The sequence below is a fragment of the Aptenodytes forsteri genome, unplaced genomic scaffold (assembly GCF_000699145.1).
Source record: "Aptenodytes forsteri isolate BGI_AS27 unplaced genomic scaffold, ASM69914v1 Scaffold481, whole genome shotgun sequence".
Classification (NCBI taxonomy): Eukaryota; Metazoa; Chordata; class Aves; order Sphenisciformes; family Spheniscidae; genus Aptenodytes; species Aptenodytes forsteri.
This window is the reverse complement of record NW_008794893.1, coordinates 42,093-66,411: the sequence shown is the minus strand read 5'-3', so window position 1 is coordinate 66,411 and position 24,319 is coordinate 42,093. Positions and strand designations below refer to the sequence as shown.

The 24,319-nt window shown below is 41.9% G+C and overlaps 1 protein-coding gene across 1 annotated transcript in view; it reads right to left on the bottom strand.

The window, feature by feature from the left end:
* MAPK8IP3 (mitogen-activated protein kinase 8 interacting protein 3) overlaps positions 1-14,641 on the bottom strand; it is a 63,578-nt gene extending 48,937 nt beyond the window's left edge. The window contains 5 exon segments of the mRNA XM_009275145.2: positions 3,267-3,358; positions 4,121-4,191; positions 4,983-5,127; positions 5,130-5,165; positions 14,618-14,641. Of these exon segments, the coding sequence (XP_009273420.2) occupies positions 3,267-3,358; positions 4,121-4,191; positions 4,983-5,127; positions 5,130-5,165; positions 14,618-14,641 (368 nt within the window).
* Between the last annotated feature and the right edge of the window lie 9,678 nt (positions 14,642-24,319).

Genomic DNA, 24,319 nt, shown 5'->3' with positions numbered 1-24,319 from the left:
TAAAGTGTTTCTCTTTTTTTCTCTCCAAGGAGACTAGCAATATGCCTCACTTAAAAGGGTAAAAGACTAATTTCTCTAATATGAAGAGGCAATTCTTGACTAAAATTTTGCCCTTCACCCCAGAGAATGGCAGTCTTGCAGATATAACCAGTAACACTTTTCACTGTGCATCTCTTTCACAGAATGATAACATAAAGACACAATTAATATTAGCTTATTTGAAAGTTGGGGAAGGGAAATCTCATTAAAATCAATTTCTACCATGCAGTCCAACCCAAATTTGGCAGGTCCATATATGAACCACCCTTTAAAAGAGAGAGGCCCTAAGCATGCTTTTGTCTATGGTACTTTTATATTTTACTGTGTAAGTACTTCCACAGATATATTCTTATTTACAGAAGGGTAAGTGGGGAGGGAAACAAGCCTAACACGCTTAACCCATTTCAGCTGTAACACTAGGATCAGACCATGTTCTGGCAGCCCACTGTGGACTTCCAGACTGCGAGGGGGAGAGGAGCAGGAAGAAAAATAGTCTGATAAGGCAGATTTTATGAATAGAAGAACACCTACAAGTCACTGGTTCTTTTTACACCACGTCTTCTCTTGCTTTCTACACCCCTCATGCCTGTCTCTTTTGCCTAGGAAGGCTGCCATCTATCTTTTGATTTTTTTTTCCCCAATAGATTTTTCCATTTTAGACAATCCAATTTTAGCCAGACCCCAAACACTGTATTCTGTAATTATTTTTATTCTCCTAAACAGCTCTCTGTTGTGAGATTAATTTACTGTTTTGCAGAAAATAGAGCATAGAGGTAACTCACTATACAGCCCACTCAACAACTACAACAGCCTTTAGTTACTCCTCTCTCGAAGAAATACTCTAAGATATTCTTTCCTGAAAGGACTATTTGACTGTCAGAAGAGGAAGGGTAAATAGTCCCCCTTGATTCACATATAACTGTGTCTTTCCTTCCTTTATGTAAGGCTTTGGTAGCCTTACAAATGAGAGTATAAAAATCTTATCAACTGATTCAGAATAAATAAAGGATCTTTCTTTGAGATACCAGTATCTTCCAGCTGCAAGTTATTCTTGTAGCCAAGGCTACAGAAGTATCTTTAATTATTATGGGATGTAATGAAATAGCAAATAGAAAAAATTCTTCACTGAGAGAGTGGTCAAGCACAGGAACAAGCTCCCCAGGGAAGTGGTCACGCCTCCAAACCTGTCGGTGTTCAAGAAGTGTTTGGACAATGCTCTTAGATATATGGTTTAACCTTTAGGTTGCCCTGTGTGGGGTCAGGAGTTGGACTCAATGATCCCTGTGGGTCTCTTCCAGCTCAGGATATTGTATGACTCTAAGGCTGCAGGGAATCTGGCAGGAGTCCCAGGCTAGTTACCGAAGTTTCTGAAGGTTCATGTCTTACACTACTCCCTTTCCATCCTTCAAGCCTCTTTCATTGACAAGGTGGGGTTGGGTCTTTTTCTCTCCCTTTTTCTTTCTTACAATACACAGTCAAAACTCTGGCAATTTGAATTCAGTCTTTTCCAGAGCAGTCCAATGCAGCAACATGACGCCATAGCAGACAGAGGGTATTTACATGTGCTATGCCAAGACCTGAAATTTCCTTTCTTTTACACTACCCCAAAACCAACTGACATTCTGGTATTTAAGTGTTACAGACCTAAATACAAGTTACTAAAATATCCTCACTTATTCTTCCTTTATTCTTAATGTATTTCTTTATTCTTAATTTCAAATAATTTTGCTCTTTCTTCATCCCCAAATTTTGCTCAATGCTCTTCTTTTGCATTTCGTCATTCCTACCAGATGATACTTCAAAAACCTTCAAGGCTTTCCATTTATCTGTTTTCCCAGTATTTTCATCTCCGTGTCTTTGCCCATGCTGCCTTATGTGTATAGTCTGACATGCCATCCCCACTCCTTTTCTTAGCCTAATGCTTCCCAAAGATTTGGTTTTTGAGCGAAGTTCAGTGGTATTAACCAGCTGAAGTTCACAGATATTAACCAAGATCAGACAGACATATTTTGTAAGAAACGAGGGAGGATGCACCTAGCAGGCACTCTTTTCCGAGTATTCCTGTGCAGCTGGTACTGTCTCTGTCTATTTCTCAGACCAACAGCTCCCACGGCTCGTGGTCAGCATGTGCGCAAAACCTTTTAACATTCCTCAAGGCCAGGAGAAATTAAAAAAAAGTTGCAAAAAGACAGGCAAGGACATCAAAAAGATTTAATCGCCTGCAGCATATTACTTGGTCAATAATGTTCCCCTGGAAAACACTGTTTTAGTTTAAAACCTCCTGGGTTAGCCAGTGTCACTATAGTGTAAATCACCTCATTAGCATGTGATGATTAACGTAAAGAGTAATCTGCCATGCATAAAAATTGCCACAGAAAACATCTTTTTTATGGCTGAGTGACTTAATAGATTATGCTTAATCTGAGTAGATAATGTGTTATGTGATCTATTACTTCTCTAACCAGTATTTATGGAACATCTCTTCTACTTCTCACCCTGTGGGCAATGTTACCGCTATATAGTATCATCAGAGAGAAAGCATTTGGTTCCTTCACATACCGGTTAAAACCAGATGTATCTGTACTGAAATCAATATAACTACAACTTCTGTGCTTTAAATTTGTTCTAAGACTAAGACTACAGAAGACTAGTTCTTGTATACACTGAACTTCTTTCCCACCACTGCCTTCTTTAAGCAAAAGCTGGTTCTTACTGGTTTGGTGGTCTGAAAACGGGGGGGCGGGGAGGGAGGAAAATCAATTTCTTGGGCATAAGTAGGTCTATTGGGTGACTGACTTACAGAAAGCTCCCCTTGAAGGAACAGGGGAAAAAAAAAATCCTATAATGGCTAACGCATTTAATTGCTACGGTTTTGCTGGCTATCACACATACAAATACACACACACACAAATACTTTATTTGACACCTCCATCCATTTTATAGGTAAACCTTTCACATGCTACCTGAGAATACAAATGTATTTTTCCAGAGGCCCCCCATCAATAGCAGCGTGACAAAGCCTAAGCTTTGTAACAGAACACAAAGTTCCTTGTTGTCAAGCCTTAGAAAACACACCCATAACTCGCCCACAACCCATTACAAAAAAGCTTCAACTACAACCCATGCCCACAGGGAAAGATCCTGCTTCTGGTTTCTCTCTCAAATAAGTGCACCCAGTTTGTAAGTTCCCAGATGGCATACATTACATGGAGAGGTTATGGCCCTACCTTCTCCCAGGTAGACTGCCCTCAGTTTGATTATTTCCTCCAACTTGCTGCATCTTGGATCGCTCAATGTGTTCCACATAGGTCTGGATCATCTGTGAGGAGAGAAAAATCCATGAGCCAAACAGAGGAGAAGAAAAGATTCATTTTCTGCTTTTGTTTGATCTTCTCCAGCATCCATTTCCAATTCCCTTTCTTTTTTTGCACATCTCCTTGTCTTTGCTCTTGTCTTCTAAGCTGATGATGTAAGTGAATGGACCAATCTGACAGCAAATCTGACAGCAAATAGTGTCAGAAATGACTTAAGCTTAATCTTGTAACAGAAGAGCCATGAAAGAGCATATCCAAAAATCATGTAAGACGTCTCCTGGAGGCTCATTGGCAGTAGGAGATGAGGTAGTGGGGCACTGTTCACAGAATCACAGAACAGTTGAGGTTGGAAGGAACCCCCTGGGGTCCATCGGGTCCAACATCCCTGTTCAAACAGGGCCACCTAGAGTAGGTTGCCCAGGACCATGTCCAGGTGGCTTTTGAATAGCTCCAAGGATGGAGACTCCACCACGTTTCTGGGCAACCTGTGCCAGTGCTCGTCATCCTCACAGTAAAGAAGTTTTTACACATGTTCAGAGGGAGCCTTCCATGTTCCAGTTTGTGCCAGTTACCTCTGGTCTTGTCACTGGGCACCACTGAAAAGAGCCTGGCTCCATTCTCTTTACACCCTCCATTCAGATATTTCTGATGTTCCCAAGGTTCAGAAGCTCTAGTCATCACTAGTGTTGTAAAGCTGAATTCTTTGACATGACTTTACCTATAGGCTAACAGTTTATTTATTTAGAAATAATGAGATGACATCCTACCTCTGTGTGACGCTGATGTAGCGCATTATACTCTTTCTTCATTTCTGATTCACGTTCCTCCAGTCGTGAAACTACCAAGAGAAGATTCCAACCATCAGCCAACACACATCAGGCTCTCAAAAGAAACTAGAAGTCTCAAAGCATATTTTGTTAGAAATTAATTTATACCTACTGAACAAAACAAACCAAAACAGAATAATGCACGTTGTGGGATCTGGTCTTCATTACAAACTCAATTCATGAGTATCTGCATGTTCCCAAAATGAACAGACCAAATAATGCAATAAGACCTTAGAAGCAGAGTTCTTCAGCAGTAGCCTGGTGCCCCGTAAGTGTCCTAGTCTGACAACAATTTAAATTATCCTCTGGGACGGGCGCCTCTGGCTATTTGAGGAGCAGGAGGACTGGACAAAACACCAATGAATTCTGAGGGGAACTTCAGCCAACAAAACACGGCTGCGCATGTTAAGGAAGTATTTGTAAAAATAAATAAATAAACAAACAAACAAACAAACAAATGTTATTGTTCATATGAGAAAAAAATGGGAGGTTCTATTCAGGGGTAAGGAGAAACTGGAAACCAGGTTCCGAAGCTTCACCAATCACCCAAATCTTGCATCAGGAGAGACTGAGCATGCCCCACACAAGAGAAGCAATGAAGCCTCTACTAAATTAGTGTGGATACATCCCACCCTTTAGAAGGCTCAGAATTTTATACCAAAGTAAGGGATAACCAGACATTTCAGGCTTTGCGTAAATTACATTAAAACAAACAAAAAGTATGAAAAGTATTTTCAAAGTAGCAATATATGTGTGTGGAAGGCAAAGTGTATAATCATGTCTGGTGTACAACTTTGCTTACTCTGATCTGCATAGTTTTTGGTCTTCAGCTCCAGCTGTCGAGTCTGAAATTCAAGGTGTTCCACTTGGATTTGTAGTTCTTTCTTCTCCTGCTCCAGTGCATCTTCAAACTCTATAAACTTCTGAATAGGGAAGAAGCAGAGAAGAAGGCACGGATGAGGAATAAATGTAAAATGTGTTTGCCCTATATGACTTTTCCTCTCCTCACAAAAAAAGAAAAATTGAGAGCATATAAATTACAAAATAGGAAACAAGAATTTTTAAGTACTGCAATTAGTACAATAGCATTTAATCAAGCTGAAGAGACTATTTTATATGAGAAAGTGTTAGCTATATTTAATGTATTATTAATACATAAACTATGTTCCAACATGAGTTATGTAATCCAGTGCAACTCTATCATCTTCAGCAACATTGTTATTCCTCATGCCAGGTTGAATTTTGATTCCTGTTAATTTGATGTCAGAGAAGACAAATTCTATTTCTACGGTCATATATTTACAAATACATATGTCAGAAACCTTCAGACCAATTCTTCTATTTGCGCATTTTTAGAAAGCTTCACCTATAATTCACATGGTGGGTAAGTTCTGCAGAAACGTGCAAGTCTTGTGGAAAACTCATCCACAACTCCGGGCAGCTGAGAGCGACCTCTGCACCCAAAGACGGTGACCTGCCCCAGCAGCAAACTCGAGAAGGGCTCTGTGGTATGCGGGAGCCGAGGGAAGGAGGAGGGAAACAGGCGGAGGAGGAGATTCTCACAGCAGAATTTAACAAATTTATACCTAGCAAGAAAAAGCTTGGCTAGCTGCTCTTGGCAAAGAAGGGAGGGAAGGGATCATTGCTGCTAACTCTCATTAGCAACAGCAAAGTGGCAACTGTGCACATAGTAGTGTGGACTCCTGCATAGAACACTGGGCTGAAGGAAAGATTTTTACAGATACACTCATTTCATGATGAAAACACAACAGAAAAATACCTAATTTCAGGTTATTATTTCTGTAAAATGTCACTTTTGACCTGGGAGCTTTAGTCATTCTCTGCATTGGATACTAGCATGCACAGCAAAGAAAAGTAAAACGTGTGAAACATTCAATTTAGCTCCACTGTAATGAATTGATATTACACATTACTCTTGATAAGAGCTGTAGTCACAGCTGCTTTCATGAAATATTTAAACTAAACAGGGTCCCTGGAAAGTGAATAGCACCTTCAAATCTCTGAGTGTACTTAAGCAAGCTTGGTCCTTGTGCTATACGTGGTCACGAGAGTTTTTCTGCACAAAACACTAACGCATACCCATACACAATAATGACCCATAACCCATATTCCTAGACTCAGAAACTCAGCTGGTTCTAGTAACACCCCTGACACAAACTTGTGGAAAAATCCATCAGGCTCAGAAAACATTTGCTCTGTTAACCACATACATCCTCTCCACAGCAAACCAAGTCTAAAGCGCAGTCCCACCATGCTTCCAATGGTGTAGGATACTAAAGCTATCTCACTAGCTTCAGAACAAGTCCTATTCTGGCCTTACGACCCCAAAAATTCGAGTCTCATTACATTGCTCCTAATCATCAAGGAAGCTAAAACAAGAGAGTCATCTGCATCAACCAGTCCAGCAATTAAAACGCAAACCTGTCAGCTGAGCAGCAAGAGCACGACTGGGGCCAGGAGCAGCCCTGGACTCAGAGCTGCAGAGGAAGAGAGAGCAGGAAATAAAGCCGAGAAGGCTTTAATCTACCTTTAAGATGTTTATAGAACAAGAGGAGCCCACAGGAGGTAACTCAGGGCTATGAGGGGCTCACAGGGCTGCTCTGCTCCTGGCCCTGCCTCTCTTCCTCTCCGTCTGTTTGCAGAATGCTCCTTAGGTCCAACTCTAACAGATTCACCAGCACATGCACATCAGCTGGCTGAAATCTCCTCTTTCTGAAAGTACGAATACTGGGGAAGAAAAGCCTTCTCTCACCCTCCTCTGTACTCTGCACGGGGGAAAGGGTTGCTCTCTGCGAATAATGCCACTCAAGAGGGCATGGCACGTTTAATTTAACAAAGTAAAGCCTCATTGTACTCTAAGAGAGACAGACTCTGGTGAAAATCATTTTTGGATAAGATTCCCAGGGAAACGAATGCATTTAAATGCACAGTAAGATTATTTTGTTAAAATTCTGCACATGAAACAATATGCACAGTGTTTGACTGCACTCTCAGGATAAGCCCTGTGCACATTTCCTATTACTTTTACTGGAATAATTAGCAGTGACACTGGAGCCATCATTATGTTTGTGAACTGGATCTTCTCTCTGTAGACAACTGAAAGGCTACATCATTTATTATTCTTGCAGACTTTTAAAACTATTCAGTAAATTCATCTGAACAATGAGTCAGTTTTCATTCCTACATACCTGTATTTATAGAAACCATCAAACGCATTTTAGCCACGTCTCATTTTCCTGCACTCGGTGTTCTGCAGTGCCTTTAATCTTTAACTGGGCTTTTAACTTTCTTTTCCTTCCTGCCCAAATTTATTGCAATGGGGGGTTTTCTTCCACCTTATGGTTGTTTTGCAGCAGTATTTTCTAGAAATACCAGAAATGCCAATACCTTTCTTCCACTATAAAGGAGTCATCTCAGAGGCTAAACGTGTACTTTTTAATTAAATTTTAAGACTGTACAAGGTTTGGGATTTTTAAGTAAGCATTTTTTCTTGAGTGTCAATTAAACATTGAAATCCCTTAGTCACTCACAAATACCCAGCAATCTGTTTTACGGATTTTGAGAAATTTATAAAGCAACCTGCTTTGTAAATTTTCAGGTTTATTCTTGACACATTTTCCAGAATAACAATGTAATTTCAGAATAAGGAAAAAGGAAAAAAAAATCCTAACTGACACAGCTACTCTGAGCAACAGACCTAGAGAAGCAGCAGTTTAACTTGCTCCATTTGGAGGACTGATCGAAGCTACACCAACAAAAGAGCTATTTTCCTGGTATAATCTCCATCTCCTCGCAGGGTTTTGCTGGAACCACTCTGCTAAAGCTCTATTGACGAACCTTTTTAATTACAGCCAAGTGCTAAATCCCCATCACATCGCACTGGCTCAGCTTTCACTACCCTCTTGGCTCAGGATGCCCTCCTGCTCCTAGTTCTCCATCCAAGAGCATGCCACCCAGCCCAGGCAGGAATGAAGTTTTTAGCAGCAATAAAAATGAATGGACTTTAAGGAAAACATTCACAGATTTCTTGACAGAAAATTAGGAAGCAAAAGAAGGTACAAGCCCAATTTTATTCCCACTATGTAGGTCATCTTTAATAGGATTCCTGGATTTGCCACTGCTGTTTTGGTCTAATTCAGAGGAAACTGATTGAAAGATTAAGTCTTCTGCAAATATGGCTCAGTCTTCTTATTCAGTCCTGTCTATTTTGCAACCTAAAAGTAATCAAAGAAACAGAAAACTAGAAATCAATTAACCATTTGGAGAAGAAAGAGACATGGAGACAACAATATTAAAAATTAATATTACCCTAAGTATTCTCAGGGAAGAACAGCATTTCAGATAAATGTACTGCAGTATATCCTGTCTTGTCTGCTGAAGAGATCGAACAATGACATTTGTGTGCAGGGACCCAAGGGCTCTTCACTCTCCCTGTCTCTGAAGCACCTTTTAGCTGCTCCTGCATCAGAAGCCATCTCACCTGAGGCTCTCCCTGTGCATCAGAAGGTCTGAAGGGCTGAGAGCAGGAAAAGTCCCAGATCCAGAGAGGAGTGAACGGCCACAGCAGCGGGACGAGGAGGAGAGGTCTCACTGCCAGGGCCATCCCCGAGGAAAGCGCGCTCCTGATTGAGGAGACGGCTTAGCGCACACTGTCACTGCCGCTCATCCTTCATGGTACAAGTGAGCTCTCATCAGAGTATTCAGGCAGGCTTTATTTTATTTCCAATAAGCCAGCAGCAGACATTTCCTATAAGATCCAGGGAAGAGCCTTACTAGCCACTAAAAGCAGCAGAGATTGAAATGACCTTGCTCAGGAATATGAGCACTTCTACAAGCACAACTAAGCAGTGCCACGAGCTTGGGGAAAACAGGCGCTTCAGGTACATTTGTATTACTCTTGTGAACAACAGCCTCCAGAGACAGAGACAGCAAAGGCAGCACTTCGTCTACAGCATGATGCCGTGCCATGGTCCTCAAGCTGCGGCTCGTGGACCACAGTATACAGCTGCGGATGGCCCAGCCAAGCAGCACAGCCCGGGCTGGCTACGGTCTCTCTCCTGCCCTAACTCAACCTGCCAGGTGCATCCCCTAGCACACAGCAAATCCCCCTATCACATGGTGGTCTCTGCACCAACCCTTGCCCTCCCATGTTGCTAGAAACTCATACCAGGGCAGGAGAAACAGAGAACACAAACTGAATAGTATTTTAAAATTTTTTTTTTATTTTTATTAACCAGACTCACAGAGGCAGTTATGCTTTAAAACCAAGCACATATTATTGAGTGAATGCAGCTCAGTAACTAAACATCCATAGCAATTTCACATTTTCCATTGCTTTCAGAGGGGTGGGTACAATCCTGGCCCTATTGAAGCTGTGGGAATGTTCTCAGTAACTTGAAGAGGACCAAGATTTCACCCCGACCTTTTAAACCTCCTACAAATAAACAGGCAGAGGGGACACTAACTTGAAAGTCACCTTCCCATCTGAACATTTTCTGTCTGTAATATTAACAAAAAGTAGCAAAACCAGTTATAATAGAAAAAGAATCCCTCTGGTTTACTTGTTTCTTGTGTTTTTCATCACCACAGAATACAGCGGCGGATGGCCCAGCCAAGCAGCGCGGCCCGGGCTGGCTACGGTCTCTCTCCTGCCCTAACTCAACCTGCCAGGTGCATCCCCTAGCACACAGCAAATCCCCCTATCACATGGTGGTCTCTGCACCAACCCTTGCCCTCCCATGTTGCTAGAAACTCATACCAGGGCAGGAGAAACAGAGAACACAAACTGAATACAGTATTTTAATTTTTTTTTTTATTTTTATTAACCAGACTCACAGAGGCAGTTATGCTTTAAAACCAAGCACATATTATTGAGTGAATGCAGCTCAGTAACTAAACATCCATAGCAATTTCACATTTTCCATTGCTTTCAGAGGGGTGGGTACAATCCTGGCCCTATTGAAGCTGTGGGAATGTTCTCAGTAACTTGAAGAGGACCAAGATTTCACCCCGACCTTTTAAACCTCCTACAAATAAACAGGCAGAGGGGACACTAACTTGAAAGTCACCTTCCCATCTGAACATTTTCTGTCTGTAATATTAACAAAAAGTAGCAAAACCAGTTATAATAGAAAAAGAATCCCTCTGGTTTACTTGTTTCTTGTGTTTTTCATCTACGTTTGTGCACAGCCAATCCTATCTAAATGCTGCGCAAATGTTCGATGCACAAAGATGAAGCCCCACATCTCTGTGGGTGCTAACTAAAATCAGCAAGCTTTTATAAGGGAAAAGAATATTCATATGAATCAAATTCATACTTCTGGCCTCAGAAATAGTACAAATTCCAATGACTTACTGAAAGCAGATACTGCAGATATGACTCTTGCTTCATTACAAACTTAAATACTTAACAGGATAAGAGTGGGCCAAAAAAAACCCAACCCCAAACCAAACAGCATAGCCGTATAGTCTTTTTAAAGACATCTTAAAATAACTAAGATACACTATTTACAAAAAACTCTGCCACAAATTAAAATGCCCAGGGTACTAAGTTTAAAAACTGAAATGCAAATTTGCTGACTGCATTCTTTCACTTTAGTGCTGCCAAGAGGCAAAAAAAAAAAAATACGGTGCTGGCGAAGAATCACAGGCTTAACTTGCTGCTTTGAGCTGCCCTTGATTTCAAGGGGTTTCTTATTTGCAGAGCCAGGTGCTGCAACTGATTTTCTCTGATGGTTTCACCGCGCAGAGCTCAGTTCAGACCCATACCTCAGTGATTTCACAGCTCACAGCTCCATCTTTATGGAGATGTGGTAAAGACATTTAGAAAACAGAAATAAAAAGGACCAGATAATTCCACTGATGGTTAAGAAAAAGTTTTTTTGGATCCCACTATTACAAAGTAGATGGGTGCACTGGAAGAAGAAATAGCCCACACTCCCAGTAGTTCTCAATAGCAAGGCTGACCACAGTATTAATGTTTTTACTATTTTTTATAATTTTTACTATTTTTTCCAGAGCCTCTATGCTTGCTTTCAAAGAAGAATTTCTGAATATGAACAGTTAAACAGTTAAACCTCAGTGATCTAAGAAAACTGGAGTATGAAACTGCTATATATAAAAATTAGTCACATGGATTTTTTTCTGCTAGCCTCTATCCCCAGGTTTCAAGCAGGATAACTGGTCTGTAATAACCCAGGATTATGACAAACAACAATGGCTTACACGCTAGTCTTTACAGGGAAAATATCTAGCAAAAAATCATCTTAAGGCGAAAGAATGAGTATTCCTCTGAAAAGCAGTGGCACAATGCAGATCACTTGGCTTCCTGCTTTACTGCCTTTTGCAAAGGAAGAAAATGACTAAAAATAGTAGTATAAAATCAGAAATCATCAGATCACATCAGTGATAAATCAAGCAGAGAGCCAGAGATGCACATATATGCAGAAACCTTATTACGTGGCCTTAATCTGTGGTGGCTGGTAGCGTGTGCGACGGTATTGCACACCAAAGGGAGCAGCGGGGGCTCAGCCTCAGACCCGTCCCCTCGCCCCTTTGCTGGCCAGAGATGGCAGTGCTGCGGGTACAAAAGCAGCGCTGCATGAAGAAGCGAGGAATACACAACTGGCAGAGACATCTGCTGGGAAACAGAGGTCTGTTGGTGAAGTGGGGAAGGGCTCATGCTGCACGCGACTTCCCAAGGGAGGTCACCTCACCTGCAGGTAGCCCACAGACAAGGGAGGCAATGCTAGTTGTGTAGTCCACCTCACAGCTTCCTGGCAGCACGTAATTAGGTCGGCAATTTAGGGAGTTGTGTTGACAGTATTTTGTCTTAGAAAGCCACGACAAAGAAAGAGGCCAACTGCTGGCTATTTAAATTCTGACTTGTTCAAAACCAAGTCTCCAGTGCCATTATCAGGCCGCTGCTGATGAGTTTTAAATGCTGCTCAAGGTGAAGGCCTTGTTCTGCTCTCTTAACAGGAGCCATTTCACTCAACAGCAACTTCAGGAAGAGAGATTACTTCCTTACGAAGCAGATGTCTACCACATAGTATTTGACACTCAAATCAGCAAGTCACACTTTCTTATTGTAGCTCCTGTACAGGCAATGGCCACAGTCGGATACCAACAATGCCAGAGCTTCAGGAACAGAGTGTTAAATCTTTTCACTTTGACAATCAGAGGAAGGATCTTTAAAATTAAGCCACTTCTCAGAATTATAGTGGTCATCAGTGAAATGCTCCCTCAGGAAATAACTTTCATTTCAATAGTTGATATCGAGGGAATTCTGCTTCTCACTTTATGAGCCAGCCTACATTGATGCAGCTACTTTTTAGAAGAGCATTAGAGAGCTGTGTAAAAATCAACAAACAGTTAAAAATCTCAAAGTATGAATAGATGTTCAGATTTTTATTCCTATAGACTTTTTATATAAAGTCAAGCCATTTATTTGGCAAAGCTGAAGTAGAAGATTAAGGAATTGAGGCTTCTCTACCTTACATCAATGTTAACTTGACTCCATTGCATGAAAACATTCCTAGTTTCCATCAAGAAGAGAAGCAGTACAGACGTATTTAGTGTTTCCCTTGTGAAAACAATGGTTTTGCAAATATTTAAAGCCGCTCTCCCTCGCTGGTCTCAACAGCTGAAATGTTCCCTCACACAAATAGAAAAATACAGCCATCAGTCCACACACAGTGATAAAAGCATACCTGAATTTCCAATGTGTTGTATCTAACATGATGTGAATTTTAGAAATGCTTTGGCTCCCTGAAAGCAGAGTTTCACTAACAGGTAAAAAGGAACTCCTTGCATTTCACCTGACAATCACTCATCTTGCTCTTAAATGCCCCAAGGTGACAGACCCATGGGTTTGAGGGTGCTCCGAGCAATGCTCACCCTTTCTCCTGGAAGGCCCTTGCCTTCAGCAGACCCTTCTCCAGGTGACCCAGGTCAATCCCAGCCACGGCACCTGAAGAGCAAACCCCTGCAGCCTGGATACTCCCCAGCAGTATCGACGTGCAGTGAAACCCCAATACATCTGTAATCCATGTAAAAGAGACCCCAAACAGCAACTGTGCCACAAGAAATATGCAATCAGTAAGTGTAAATTCTAGTAATAGCCCATATCTTCTCCAGCTTAGAAGGATCTTAGTTACTGCAAACAAGAAGATGCTATCTCAAGTATTAATTTTGTAAGACATAGTTCAAAAGACCAAACACTCCCACAAGTGCACTGACAAATAGCAGTCCACAAGCTGAAAAGAAGTTCAGCTGCAACTGTGAAATCAAGCAATCAACAAATTGTGACTACACCACACTTTTTAAAAATCACAGATAATTTATTTACCAACTCAAATTTCATGCTTGTTCAAAATCTTACCCTGCACTTATCACAAAACTCAGCAAATCACAACTGTGTTCTCCAATGTCTCTTACTGTACTCTGCATGGGTTCCCCATTTCTGGTGTGTTTGGCAATTATGCAATCACAGTTGTGATAGCTGCGACATAAAAACTCTTACATTTTCATTGCAGAGCTTGGCCTGAAGTTCAAACCATATTCACAGTACAACTTATGTTACACATCAGCCTTGGGACCAGGACGTGTTTTATATTAGGAATGCATGATTATATTAATAATTCTATATTGAATACTTAAGATACATAACACTGATTCACATGAAGATGCTTACACATAAATATGCATTTAATATGGAAAAATACATATCAGCCTTCCTTGGCTGAGGTCTCTGACCTCAAACAAAGCTGACAACGAACAAGGCCATTTATTAGTAGAATGGCCAAAACATCGCAAAAGAGAACAACGCCTTCCTCCTCCTTCCCATTTTTTCTGACACATTATAATGCCATTTTAACTGTATTTTTAACTTAGTTTTTAGAGTTTATTAGTCCAGAAAGGAACACACCACACAGTTTTGTGATGGAAAGGTGCTCCGAGTTATGCCCTGTGTCTGAATCTTTGCTATCCTCTTCAAAGACAAATGCACTCCTGAAGGAACATTTCCATCTCCATAAAAGCATACAACCTTCTAGTGAAATAACATCTCCTTTACATCTGCAGACTTGCAGATAAAGATTTTTGTTCCTGTTGCTAACTTCAAGAAGTCAAAAAGACATCTTTTATCTGCTAGATACTCTATAGTATAGATTGGTCTTTGAATGCCTTCTGTAAAATAAATGTCTTTTTTGTTGATTTATGCAAAGATTACCATCTCCTATATTCCTATTCCAAGGGATCCGAGTCTTTTTTCAAAGGAAGATCACTTTTCTCTTATGATGCTCTCCATGAAGTAGGCCTGGTCCTACAGCCCAGCCGGAAGAGGCAGAGGGGACCCTCCCACACCCTCGACCCTGCTCCAGCTCCGCTCGAGACACAGCCCATCCTGCCACTTACATCTCCTGGTGGGACTAACGACATCCTCGCTTGGAACAGAAGATGCGGTGGAGGAAAGGGGTGCACAAAGAAGGGACAGGCTGCTAGAGGAGTTCTTCTCGAAAGTGCCTTGAGAACAGCCTTGTCCTGTATTTCCATCGGCAAGCACGGCCAACAAGAAAGGAGGTGCGACTGTGAAACCTTGCAGATGACACAAGACCAGGAGGTGCCATCAGCACTAAAAAGAACCAAACTATCACAGGGGAAGAACTGGATGATGCTGAAGACCAGAGCAATACTGTGACTGAACAGCACACGAGTGCAAGGGCACGCACATAGGGACAGCCATTTCTGCTCTGATGAGGAGGGTCGAGAGTAAGGAGCTGATGACAGAATGATTAGTTAATCAGGCCCCACGGTGACGTGCTCTGGGCCAGATGCAACCGCAGCGTGAGGAGGGCAGAGAGGAGTCGGACATGCTGCCGCCTCCTGCCACTCCATGTCACACAGACTGCACTGGACTGTGCTAAGGAAAGTGACAGCCCTCAGATAGATCTTATTACTAGGACTTTGAAAAAGGCAGCGTGACACTGGGACACTCCCGGGAGAGCATTCATGCCACCATACGAAGCACTGGTAAGATGTACCTGGAAAACCACCCATTATTCCTCCTACCTCTCAGAGAGGATCAACCCAAGCACCAGATGTGGCTAAGTGTTACTCAAGGCAGAGGGGAATGAGGGAATCTGTAAAAAAAGACTAGGCTGGCCAGGTGACACACGGACACCTCCATGCGAGCAGGACACGCAGCACAGGCCAGCTTGCCCGCCTTCTTCAGTGAGGGAACAGAGAGCTTGGCTCCAACACCTAGCAAAGGGAGACCAAGATAGGTCAGGACCAGTTTCCATTAACACAGCAAAGACATAAATATTTGATAGAGGGAAAACTTACTAATACTAAAGGACAATGCTGGCAGAAGAACAAACCAGTAAAACCAGGCGACGAATTAAAAAAAAAAAACCTGCCAAAAAAACCCTCCACTGCAATCTTAGGTTACCTTTCAGAAGAGCAGAGACAGGAGATTTAACTAATGGTTTTAAGACAAAGCTTGATATATTTATGAAACGGATTATATAACTCAATTGCCTGCAATACCAAGGGACTGGACACGCTGACACACACACTCAGTCCCTTCCAGTGTTACTGTCCTAAGCTTTTAATTAAGAGTGGATGACTTTCTAAGAACGCTAGAGGCAAAACAGTTACAGATTTGGTGCAAAAATTACCATGCCATAAGAAGTCCGCAGGGATCAAGTCTGGAGTAACTCAACTTAAATGAAGACACTCCCCAGCACTATAACTACACATACCATAGCTACATACATATTTAATACTATCTTATGTGTGTGTGTATAAACAGATAGTAATAGATGATTCACTATTAAAAAACAGGTTGAGTGGATGCTGGATGCCCATCACGTTGTGACACGCACAGACCTCCTGCTTCACACACTGCTTCCACAACAGGCTGTCCAATGAAAGCTGGACACTTGGACAGAGGCATTCTCAGTAAAATTACATGGTAAATATTAGTTTAAGATAACTTTCCTTATTTCAAGAGTGTAGATGTTAATTTTCTCCCAAATCACAGAGATCAACATACCACAGGTGCAGCAAGTGGAGAGCACCCAACCACCACGATCCAACTCTTGCCTCCCTGTTTTTTCTTTCTTTCTAAATTTTTTCATGTATGACATTACATTATTGAAGTCATGGTTTTCTGCTTCCTGCATAGCTTAGCAGGAGCCTCCATTCAAGGAGATAAAAGATACTGATGCACTGTTTTTAAATGTTGAACAGAAACAGAGCATGGATAGCAACGGATAATGAAACAAATATTCATGGAACAAACATTTTAAAAAGGAAAAAAAATCAAAATTATGCAAGCTAGTAATGTAAACTTTTCTTCCTTTGTGAGGACTAAAATGTATTTCTATGTATTTTTGTATCTGGAATTATGGTGCAAATTATGTGGCAATTTCGATCCAACTCAGGCTACACACTACAAAGGCCACCCAGCTGAAGGAATGAAAAGGAAGGAAACCAGGGAGGTGAGACTAAGGTGGGGCTGGTAAAACGTAGGCAGTGTTTCAAATAACTGGAATTACAAAGATGCTGCAATTGCATTTAATGCTGCTACAAAAGGTGGCTTTGATGAAAAATAGTGTTAAACCACGTAACTATCCTGAGAGGTGCTTAAATCATTATTTTACAGATTTAAAAAGTTGTTACAAAGTGAATAGAAGATTTGCCAAAGACCACTACGCAAGTGAGCAGCAGAGCAGCCATCAAGACTCCAGCAGAACAGGTAGCAGGCTGGTGGGAAGGGCAAGGTCCGCTGCCTGCGTGCCCATGGCAGGGCCCTAGAATAGGGGTACAGCTCCCACTGAAGCCACAGCCACCAAGGAAGGAATGAAGCTGACAGCCATCACCAGAGGGACAACCCCAACACCATGGCTGTGACCAGCGTAGCAGTCGATGGAGCCTGTGATGTCCCTGAAGCTGAACGCATGGCATGTGTTCTGCTGGACCAGGACCTCCAGAGAGAGGACAACTAGTGAAACCAGAGGCCCTGCGCAGGCCCAGTAAGTGCCCGCAGCTGGGCCACCACAAGCTCCATCTCCCCCGTGCAGAGCTGGAGACGCCACAGGACTCTGCCAAGGCACCGCGCTGGGAAGCCCCTTCAAAGCAGACCTCTCCAGTTATGCTAGTAAGTAGAGGAGATTTCTGGAGGCAGAAGGCACCTAGTACAAGGTATATACAAATCAATGGATAAAAATAACATTTTAGTTTAAACTGAATGTGCTTTTAAACATAAATGCTCAGAGATTGAATGTGAAAGTACGGTAGTATCTGTTGAACACTGTTATGTTCAAATCACAAATGAAAAAGTATTATTTCTCTAACAAAGTCTTTCACTTTCTAATAAAATGAAAATGCAGTAAGAAGTATGACTAACATAATTTCTTAAGCATATGTGTGTAAATACTGTATCTCCTTATTTTATATATACATAGAGCCTAATTGCATTGAACCAGTGAGAAGCAACTTGTCTTTAAAAGACTACAGAAAAGCACAAAGTGATAAACAAAATAAAACAGATCATTTAGAGTGGGAAATCTCTATTTAAATAATTAAAATCAGTTACTGGAGCTTATTTTCAGTCACTCTGGTGTACTAAGGATAAAACTGATACCAAATCCAATCTAGTACACCCAACACACCTTAAAAACAAAGCTTTGTGTGTGCAAAGCTACCAAGCCTCACACTCTTCATGTAGCTTAACACTGGAGAAGACAAATTCCTTGTGCAGGAAGAGCCTATTAAGCATTACACAAAAGTGAAGAGGCCAGCTACCACGGCCATCCTTCTGTATTTCTCTCAATACTTTTTTTCATCCTTATTCCATAAACCTTTCCTTCATCTTAAAGGAAAGGATATTTCTAGCAGATACGTGTCATACTGTACGGTACCACACCTTCACGATCTAAAAGAAAAAAATAAATGTATTGGTAGCTGTTCAGATCTTCATAGGAAGCAATCCTGAAGTGTCTCAGAGCTGTACAGAACTATCTAGCAATACTTTTCTGAAATACTCAGCAGATGTAGTATCCACGTCTGTTATGTCTTACATAATAGAACATTTCTGCTTCCACAGCAGGGGCTTGGGGTTGGAATTTAACCCTCCTGTTGGGAGGTAGGGCAGGGCTAATTTCTTTTCTAGTGGAGCTTCAGATGAGCTTTATAACTAGATTTTGGAAGGTCAAATTTCCATGTAGAGTAGGGCAGGGCTAATTTCTTTTCTAGTGGAGCTTCAGATGAGCTTTATAACTAGATTTTGGAAGGTCAAATTTAGACCATGTAGAGAAAGACATCAGAAATACTCCACTATACCCAATATAAACCAGTGGATATTTCACTAACAAAAAAAAATCCATTCCATGGGCTTCTGGGGAGAATACTGAAACTTAGTAACAATAAATGTAGTGAAATGGGAAGGCAGACCCAGACAGAGGCAGTCAATTAATGCCACCATCACCATGAAATATAAAACTCCTTAAGATTTAGTAAGAAAAAAAGCTACTTAATGTATCAGCTACTTAAAAAATCTCTTAGCTCTGAAACCACTAGCTCTGATTTTAGCTCTGATACTCTGAAACACAATCTATACACTTTCCTTAAGTAACGCTGGAGGAGAACATATGCACCAAATTAAATGCTGAGAGCAGCAGATTCCTCTTAATTTTACCACCACAGGCAGCTCTGCAACGAATACCACCAACTCTGCCTACCCACTCCTCAACCTAGGGAGGTTTCTCCTGAAAACAGACACCTGCCTTCTCAGCTGCAGCTCTAAAGCAAAGAGAGAGACCCAGAACTTGGTATACGAGATGTGCCACAGGAGGAACCAGCAATTTTCACCATCTTCTCGTCCTGTGCACGCAGACCACACGCCTCTTGCCTTACTCTCCATCTCCGTTTGCTGTGACACGCTGAATTTAGATTGCTCATTCTTTAAACACATGTCCTAGTGTCCCACTTTCTGCAAGACACAATGTACTTTACAATGATTAACAACTAAATAAAAAAATAGAGGATTCTGGTTTAGCTCAACCAAAACATATATTTGGATTATTTTCCAAAGCTATCATTGATTGGTGAAAGAAAACTGTAAAATATCCTGAAACGACACCTCTCTCCATAGTGGGAAGGAGAAGCTACTTCTCCATAACCGAGTTCTTCTAAATGTGTTGTACATCACGTTGTATACTTCTTCCGAATGTGCTGTTCATAAATGTGTTGCAAATGAGCCCTTTCAGTCCTTTTTCAAGCACAGAATCTCAAAACCAAAGATTTCAGACAGACTCTGAAAAAGAGGGCAAAAGGCTAACGTGCCTCTGGGCCATACACCTTGAAAATATCCAATCATTAACAGACTAGTTAATTTTCCTGTTTTAAATTAGGATTTACCATTACTATGTACAATTATCTTTTGGGAGAAACTCGGCATGTGCCCGACAGGAAAACCTTTCCACGAAACACTGCAGATGGAAGGGCAGGCAAGCCTGTTTTGATGCCGCTATGTGGCTTCCCCTCTCCAGGGGGCAACTAGCGTTCATGCCAGAGTGGCTGAGGTTGGGATGGCCAAACCCCAGGTAGAATGGGAAGGAAAAATAAGAGCCTGAAACTGTTTGTCAGACCCAGTTGAGCATCGCATCTTGAGCAAGTCCCTTCGAATGAGGGCACTCGGAGAGAAGGCAGACACCAGCAGCTCTCCACAACCAGTGGAGACCACGTCACCATCCAGCTCAGAAGCAAAAGGTCCAATGCTTCCCATTGATACCTGAACTAAAGCAATCTGTCCTGCAAAGCAAGACACAGCTCCAAGGATATCATTCTGGACACCTTGCAGCTCAACAGACTGCAAAGTGACCTGCAGACAAACAGAATACCACACCCGATACATCAATTTTGAAGGCTGACCACCTCCTTGAAGAAAAGAAGGTATTTTCTACCACAAAATACAGAAGAATTGCAGTGTTTGTCATGGCCCATGCGTGGCACTCCTGGACATGCAGATTAGCTGTCAATCTTCCCGACAACAATGTGCAATTTCAGACCGATGGTCTATCTATCTGAAAGATTGGACTAGAACTGAAATCACTGTTGACTGAGAAGCAGACAGATGAAATGGCAGCCCTGCACACATCTGCTGGTCCTTGCACAGCGGTAAGCAAGGGCTGGACAGAGTCAGCGTGACATAGGCTGAGCCTATAAGGCTCGCACACACAACATGATGTAAGTATTTGAGTACCATGGCGCAGTCTCCTGGAAATGCCAAGCAGGTTCCCACTGGGAAAGGCAGGAAGAGGGTCCAGCCGGCTGCTCAGATGTCACTTCACCACCTGAAGTCAATGCAGAGCAGCCACCGCCTGGCCAGCACTCCCCGTGTGAGCTCCAGGACTGTGGAGGACTATGCAGGAGGAGATAAGGACAGGAACGGAGCAGCTCCTCTCGCCTGGGACACCCCACGCTTCCTCCTCAGCAGCATGAAAGGATCTAGCCTGCTGCAACTTGTTGGAGGCAGCACGACAACCGATGATGATGGAGATGTGTGCCATCTTCATCCTCCTCAGCGGGCAAGAGAAAGAACAAAGGTGCCAGGGTGCCTCTGCTAGATGAAAGATTGCACCATTCTCAGAAAAGTGAAGACTGGCTAGGGAATTTTCTTTGAACTTCAGCCATCACAGTTATTTAAATTCATTTGCAACGGTAGTAAGTCCGAATCCTCCCAGATCTTCTTGGCTTTTCTCTTACAATTCTACCTCCGGAAACCCCAATGCCAAGTTCTGCCTTCATATACCTAGCACATCCCAACAACATCCCTGAAAAATGCACCTGTAGAGCCATGAACAGAAAGTGACCACAAAGCAGCCTGCTTCATTTCATCAGGAGAAAAAAAAAAAGCTTCTCAAAGCCCGCTTGGGGATTACAATTTGACTTATGCGGGTAAACCTGTTGAGGGGAAACCTGGCCATAGCCCCAGATCATCATCATCACCTAACATCCAGAATATTATATTGAATTGCTCTTTAAATAAAGCAACAGCTCACAGTGTTCACACAGATTAATTTTACTTTAAACGTATTTTTAATAACATATATTGATATTTATGAATATTAGTAAGTGCCATAAGCTTGAATGACATAAAGAAGATTTGTATGAAGGATCTGTGTTTGGATATAGATTTTTTTCCTCCAAGATTAGTGAGAATAAAGTAAGGTTACCAGATGGCAAGGACTGATGGGCATTACATTTGGAAAGCCTGATTCCTCATAAAGAAGTGATTTAGAAATACGTATCGTATGGTCAGTTTCTACGGCCTGTCACAAATCGATTTTGTTAGCTTTCTTTAAATTAATAAAACTTGTAAACTGCAGAGTCTCCAAATTCATTTCATCTAATCAGTCTAGACTTTATACCATTTATTAAAAAAATTTAGAATAACTAATCAAGCGTTTTTAGCAAGTGGCTTTCCAGAAACCATTTGTCCTATAAGGTCATCTCTAATATGCTAAAAAAAATCTAGTATTTAGATTAAAAAAAAGCATTTTGCACACAAACTTTTTATGGGGAGAAGATCAAAAAAGTAGAGGGAAGGACAGGCTGCTTCTGCATTTCTAAGAGCATTTTTTCCTCTGCCTAACCCCAAGGCATTACATCTTGTATTTTAGCCCTTGGTCTGCATTTGATACACCTGGTATCCCTCCATCAGACCAGCTTGGCTTCTCACCAGCAGAAGGATACCTCTCTCTCCTGCATCTCAAAACCAGCGCTGACTAGTCCGCCACCAAGACAGATCCCACGGGAGACGAGGTCCCAAGAACAGACCAGCACGTTCTGCACCTTTCTGGATGCCACGCTGCTGCCAGCCTGGGATTCATCCGTGCTGTTGCCCCCGGTCCGCACCCTATCATGTGCCGATCCGCCTTACTGCTGATGGAGTGATGCACAAAGAAGGAAGCAAATAAAAAAGGGCAGACTGCCATAATACTAAAATCATACTGTGGAGAGGGAAGAGAGTGGCTGCTGCTCTTAAACCTCTGCAGATGGTCTCTTCCCTGGTGTCGCGTTGACAGGGGTAAGGGGCAGGACAGGAACCAATCTAGAACTGCAGCAAACCCTCCTTCTGCTTGCAGAGGCAGCTCTCAACCCTCGCATCTGAGTAGAGAAAAGGCACCATTTAATTATTTCCCAGCAAAAGCCCCTACTTCACCTTCAGGGGAAGGAAAGAATTATCTCTACCACTGTTATTTGCATTAACATCGATCCTAGTCCTGCATCAGGAGACAAGCAACGGGATGTTAAATCTTTGACTTACAATCCTATTTAGTTTTATTGCCACAATTTTTTATAAGGAAAGGCATGCTTAGAATCTAAAGATTACCATCCTTCACATGGTGGACGTGCTGATCACAGGCCAAAGCAATGACAAGGTTGCCACTATTGGTAAGGATGGCTAGTAGGTTTATTTTACCATTTAAGAGAGAAAGGAGAAAATTAGAATCCTTATAACTAACACTGCCTACTTAGATATGAATTTGAAACACAGGGGTCTCCAGAAACATTTTTTGTTGTTGCTTACTTTTTAAATATATGGAGTTAATTTTATTATCTTCAGTTGTTGAGTTTTACTCATAATCTGCAATACTGTGATCGATTCTGAATCATGTTCAAGTGATATCACTGACAAAAGTCTTAGAAGAAAAATGAGAAAAGATGGTTAATATCCCAATGATTTAAGGTTTGTCTCACCCAGAAGACATGGGATCACTTTACAGACGCTCACACTTGTGTTGGTTTTTACTTCTGAACAACTAAATGGATATATTTTGGAACCTTACAACAAGTAAGGAGGAAATTATCATAAATATGAAATCTAACATTTGCATGCTCAGTAGAAAAAAATCATTACAAATATCACAGTACTTTTCACAAAAATGAAAAAATCTAGTTTCTCTGGGACCAACAGCTTTTGTAAATCAAGACAATTGCAAAAGAGGACTCAAGGTAAATTGGAAGAACCCTCTAATAATGACACAGATTCTGCTGCTCATTCTGTTGGTGAAATCTGACAGTGCCCGCAGGCTCCAGGAATGGACGAAGAGGGTTCTGAAGAATATAGAGACGGATCATGTAAACAGATGGCTGTGCAGTAAGTCTGCATTTCATGCTTGCCAGTTACTTTCAACTGCATATAGTGGAAAGGATCCATGTGATAAGCAAAGCCTTTCTTTATCTGGTATCTGCTATTCCCAAATGCTGTTTTCCTTCGATGCTGTGAGGTCACCAGCAAGCTGCAGAAACTCCCATTAATCAGCTATTTGTGAGGTCAGGTTTCAGGGTGGGGAAACAGAAAGTGCCTTCCCAGGCTGCAGTTCATTTCACAGAGAAAGAAGATACAAGGCAGAAAGGGAAAAAGCGCTCGCAGCAGAGAACACCGCAGGCTGGAGCACAGAGCATCACTTTTATCACTCTTCCTCACCATCTTCTTAAAGGGAATTAGTGTATGAGGGAGGGACAATATTTAAAGTATTCCTTAACAAACTGGAGGGAGGGGGCGATTTTCAAAAGCCTTTCTGTTGTTTGAGATGCAGATAGGAGCTAGTGAACTTGCAATATTGCCACCCAGCTGGAGAGCTCTTTAAGTACCTCAAGCCACACAGAAACCTGCGGCAACTGCAGTCCCTGTCTCTCACGAAGGACCATCTTTTCCCAAAGCACTGCCCGCTGATTTTCAAACAAAACACTGGAGGCATCTCCAACTATTACCAAAAAAAATAAAATACTGGTAAGTGAACATGCTTATCACGTAAAATAATGCAAATAGCAAGCCATAAACAGGAAGCGATGGCCACGGCAACGTGCCATCAGAAGATGGAGATGTTGCTGTTTTTTGGAAGTGGGAAAGGATGACACCCAGGTGTCTCTCAAACACGAGTCCCACAGTGGCAATGCCAGCAAAGGGCTTTTACAGTTCACATCCTTTTTGGGTCCTGTACCTGGGGAATCACAACCCCAGGCACCAGCATGTGCTGGGGTCACCCAGCTGGAAAGCAGCTTGGCAGAAAACTGGGGGTCCTGGTGGACACTAAGTTGAAC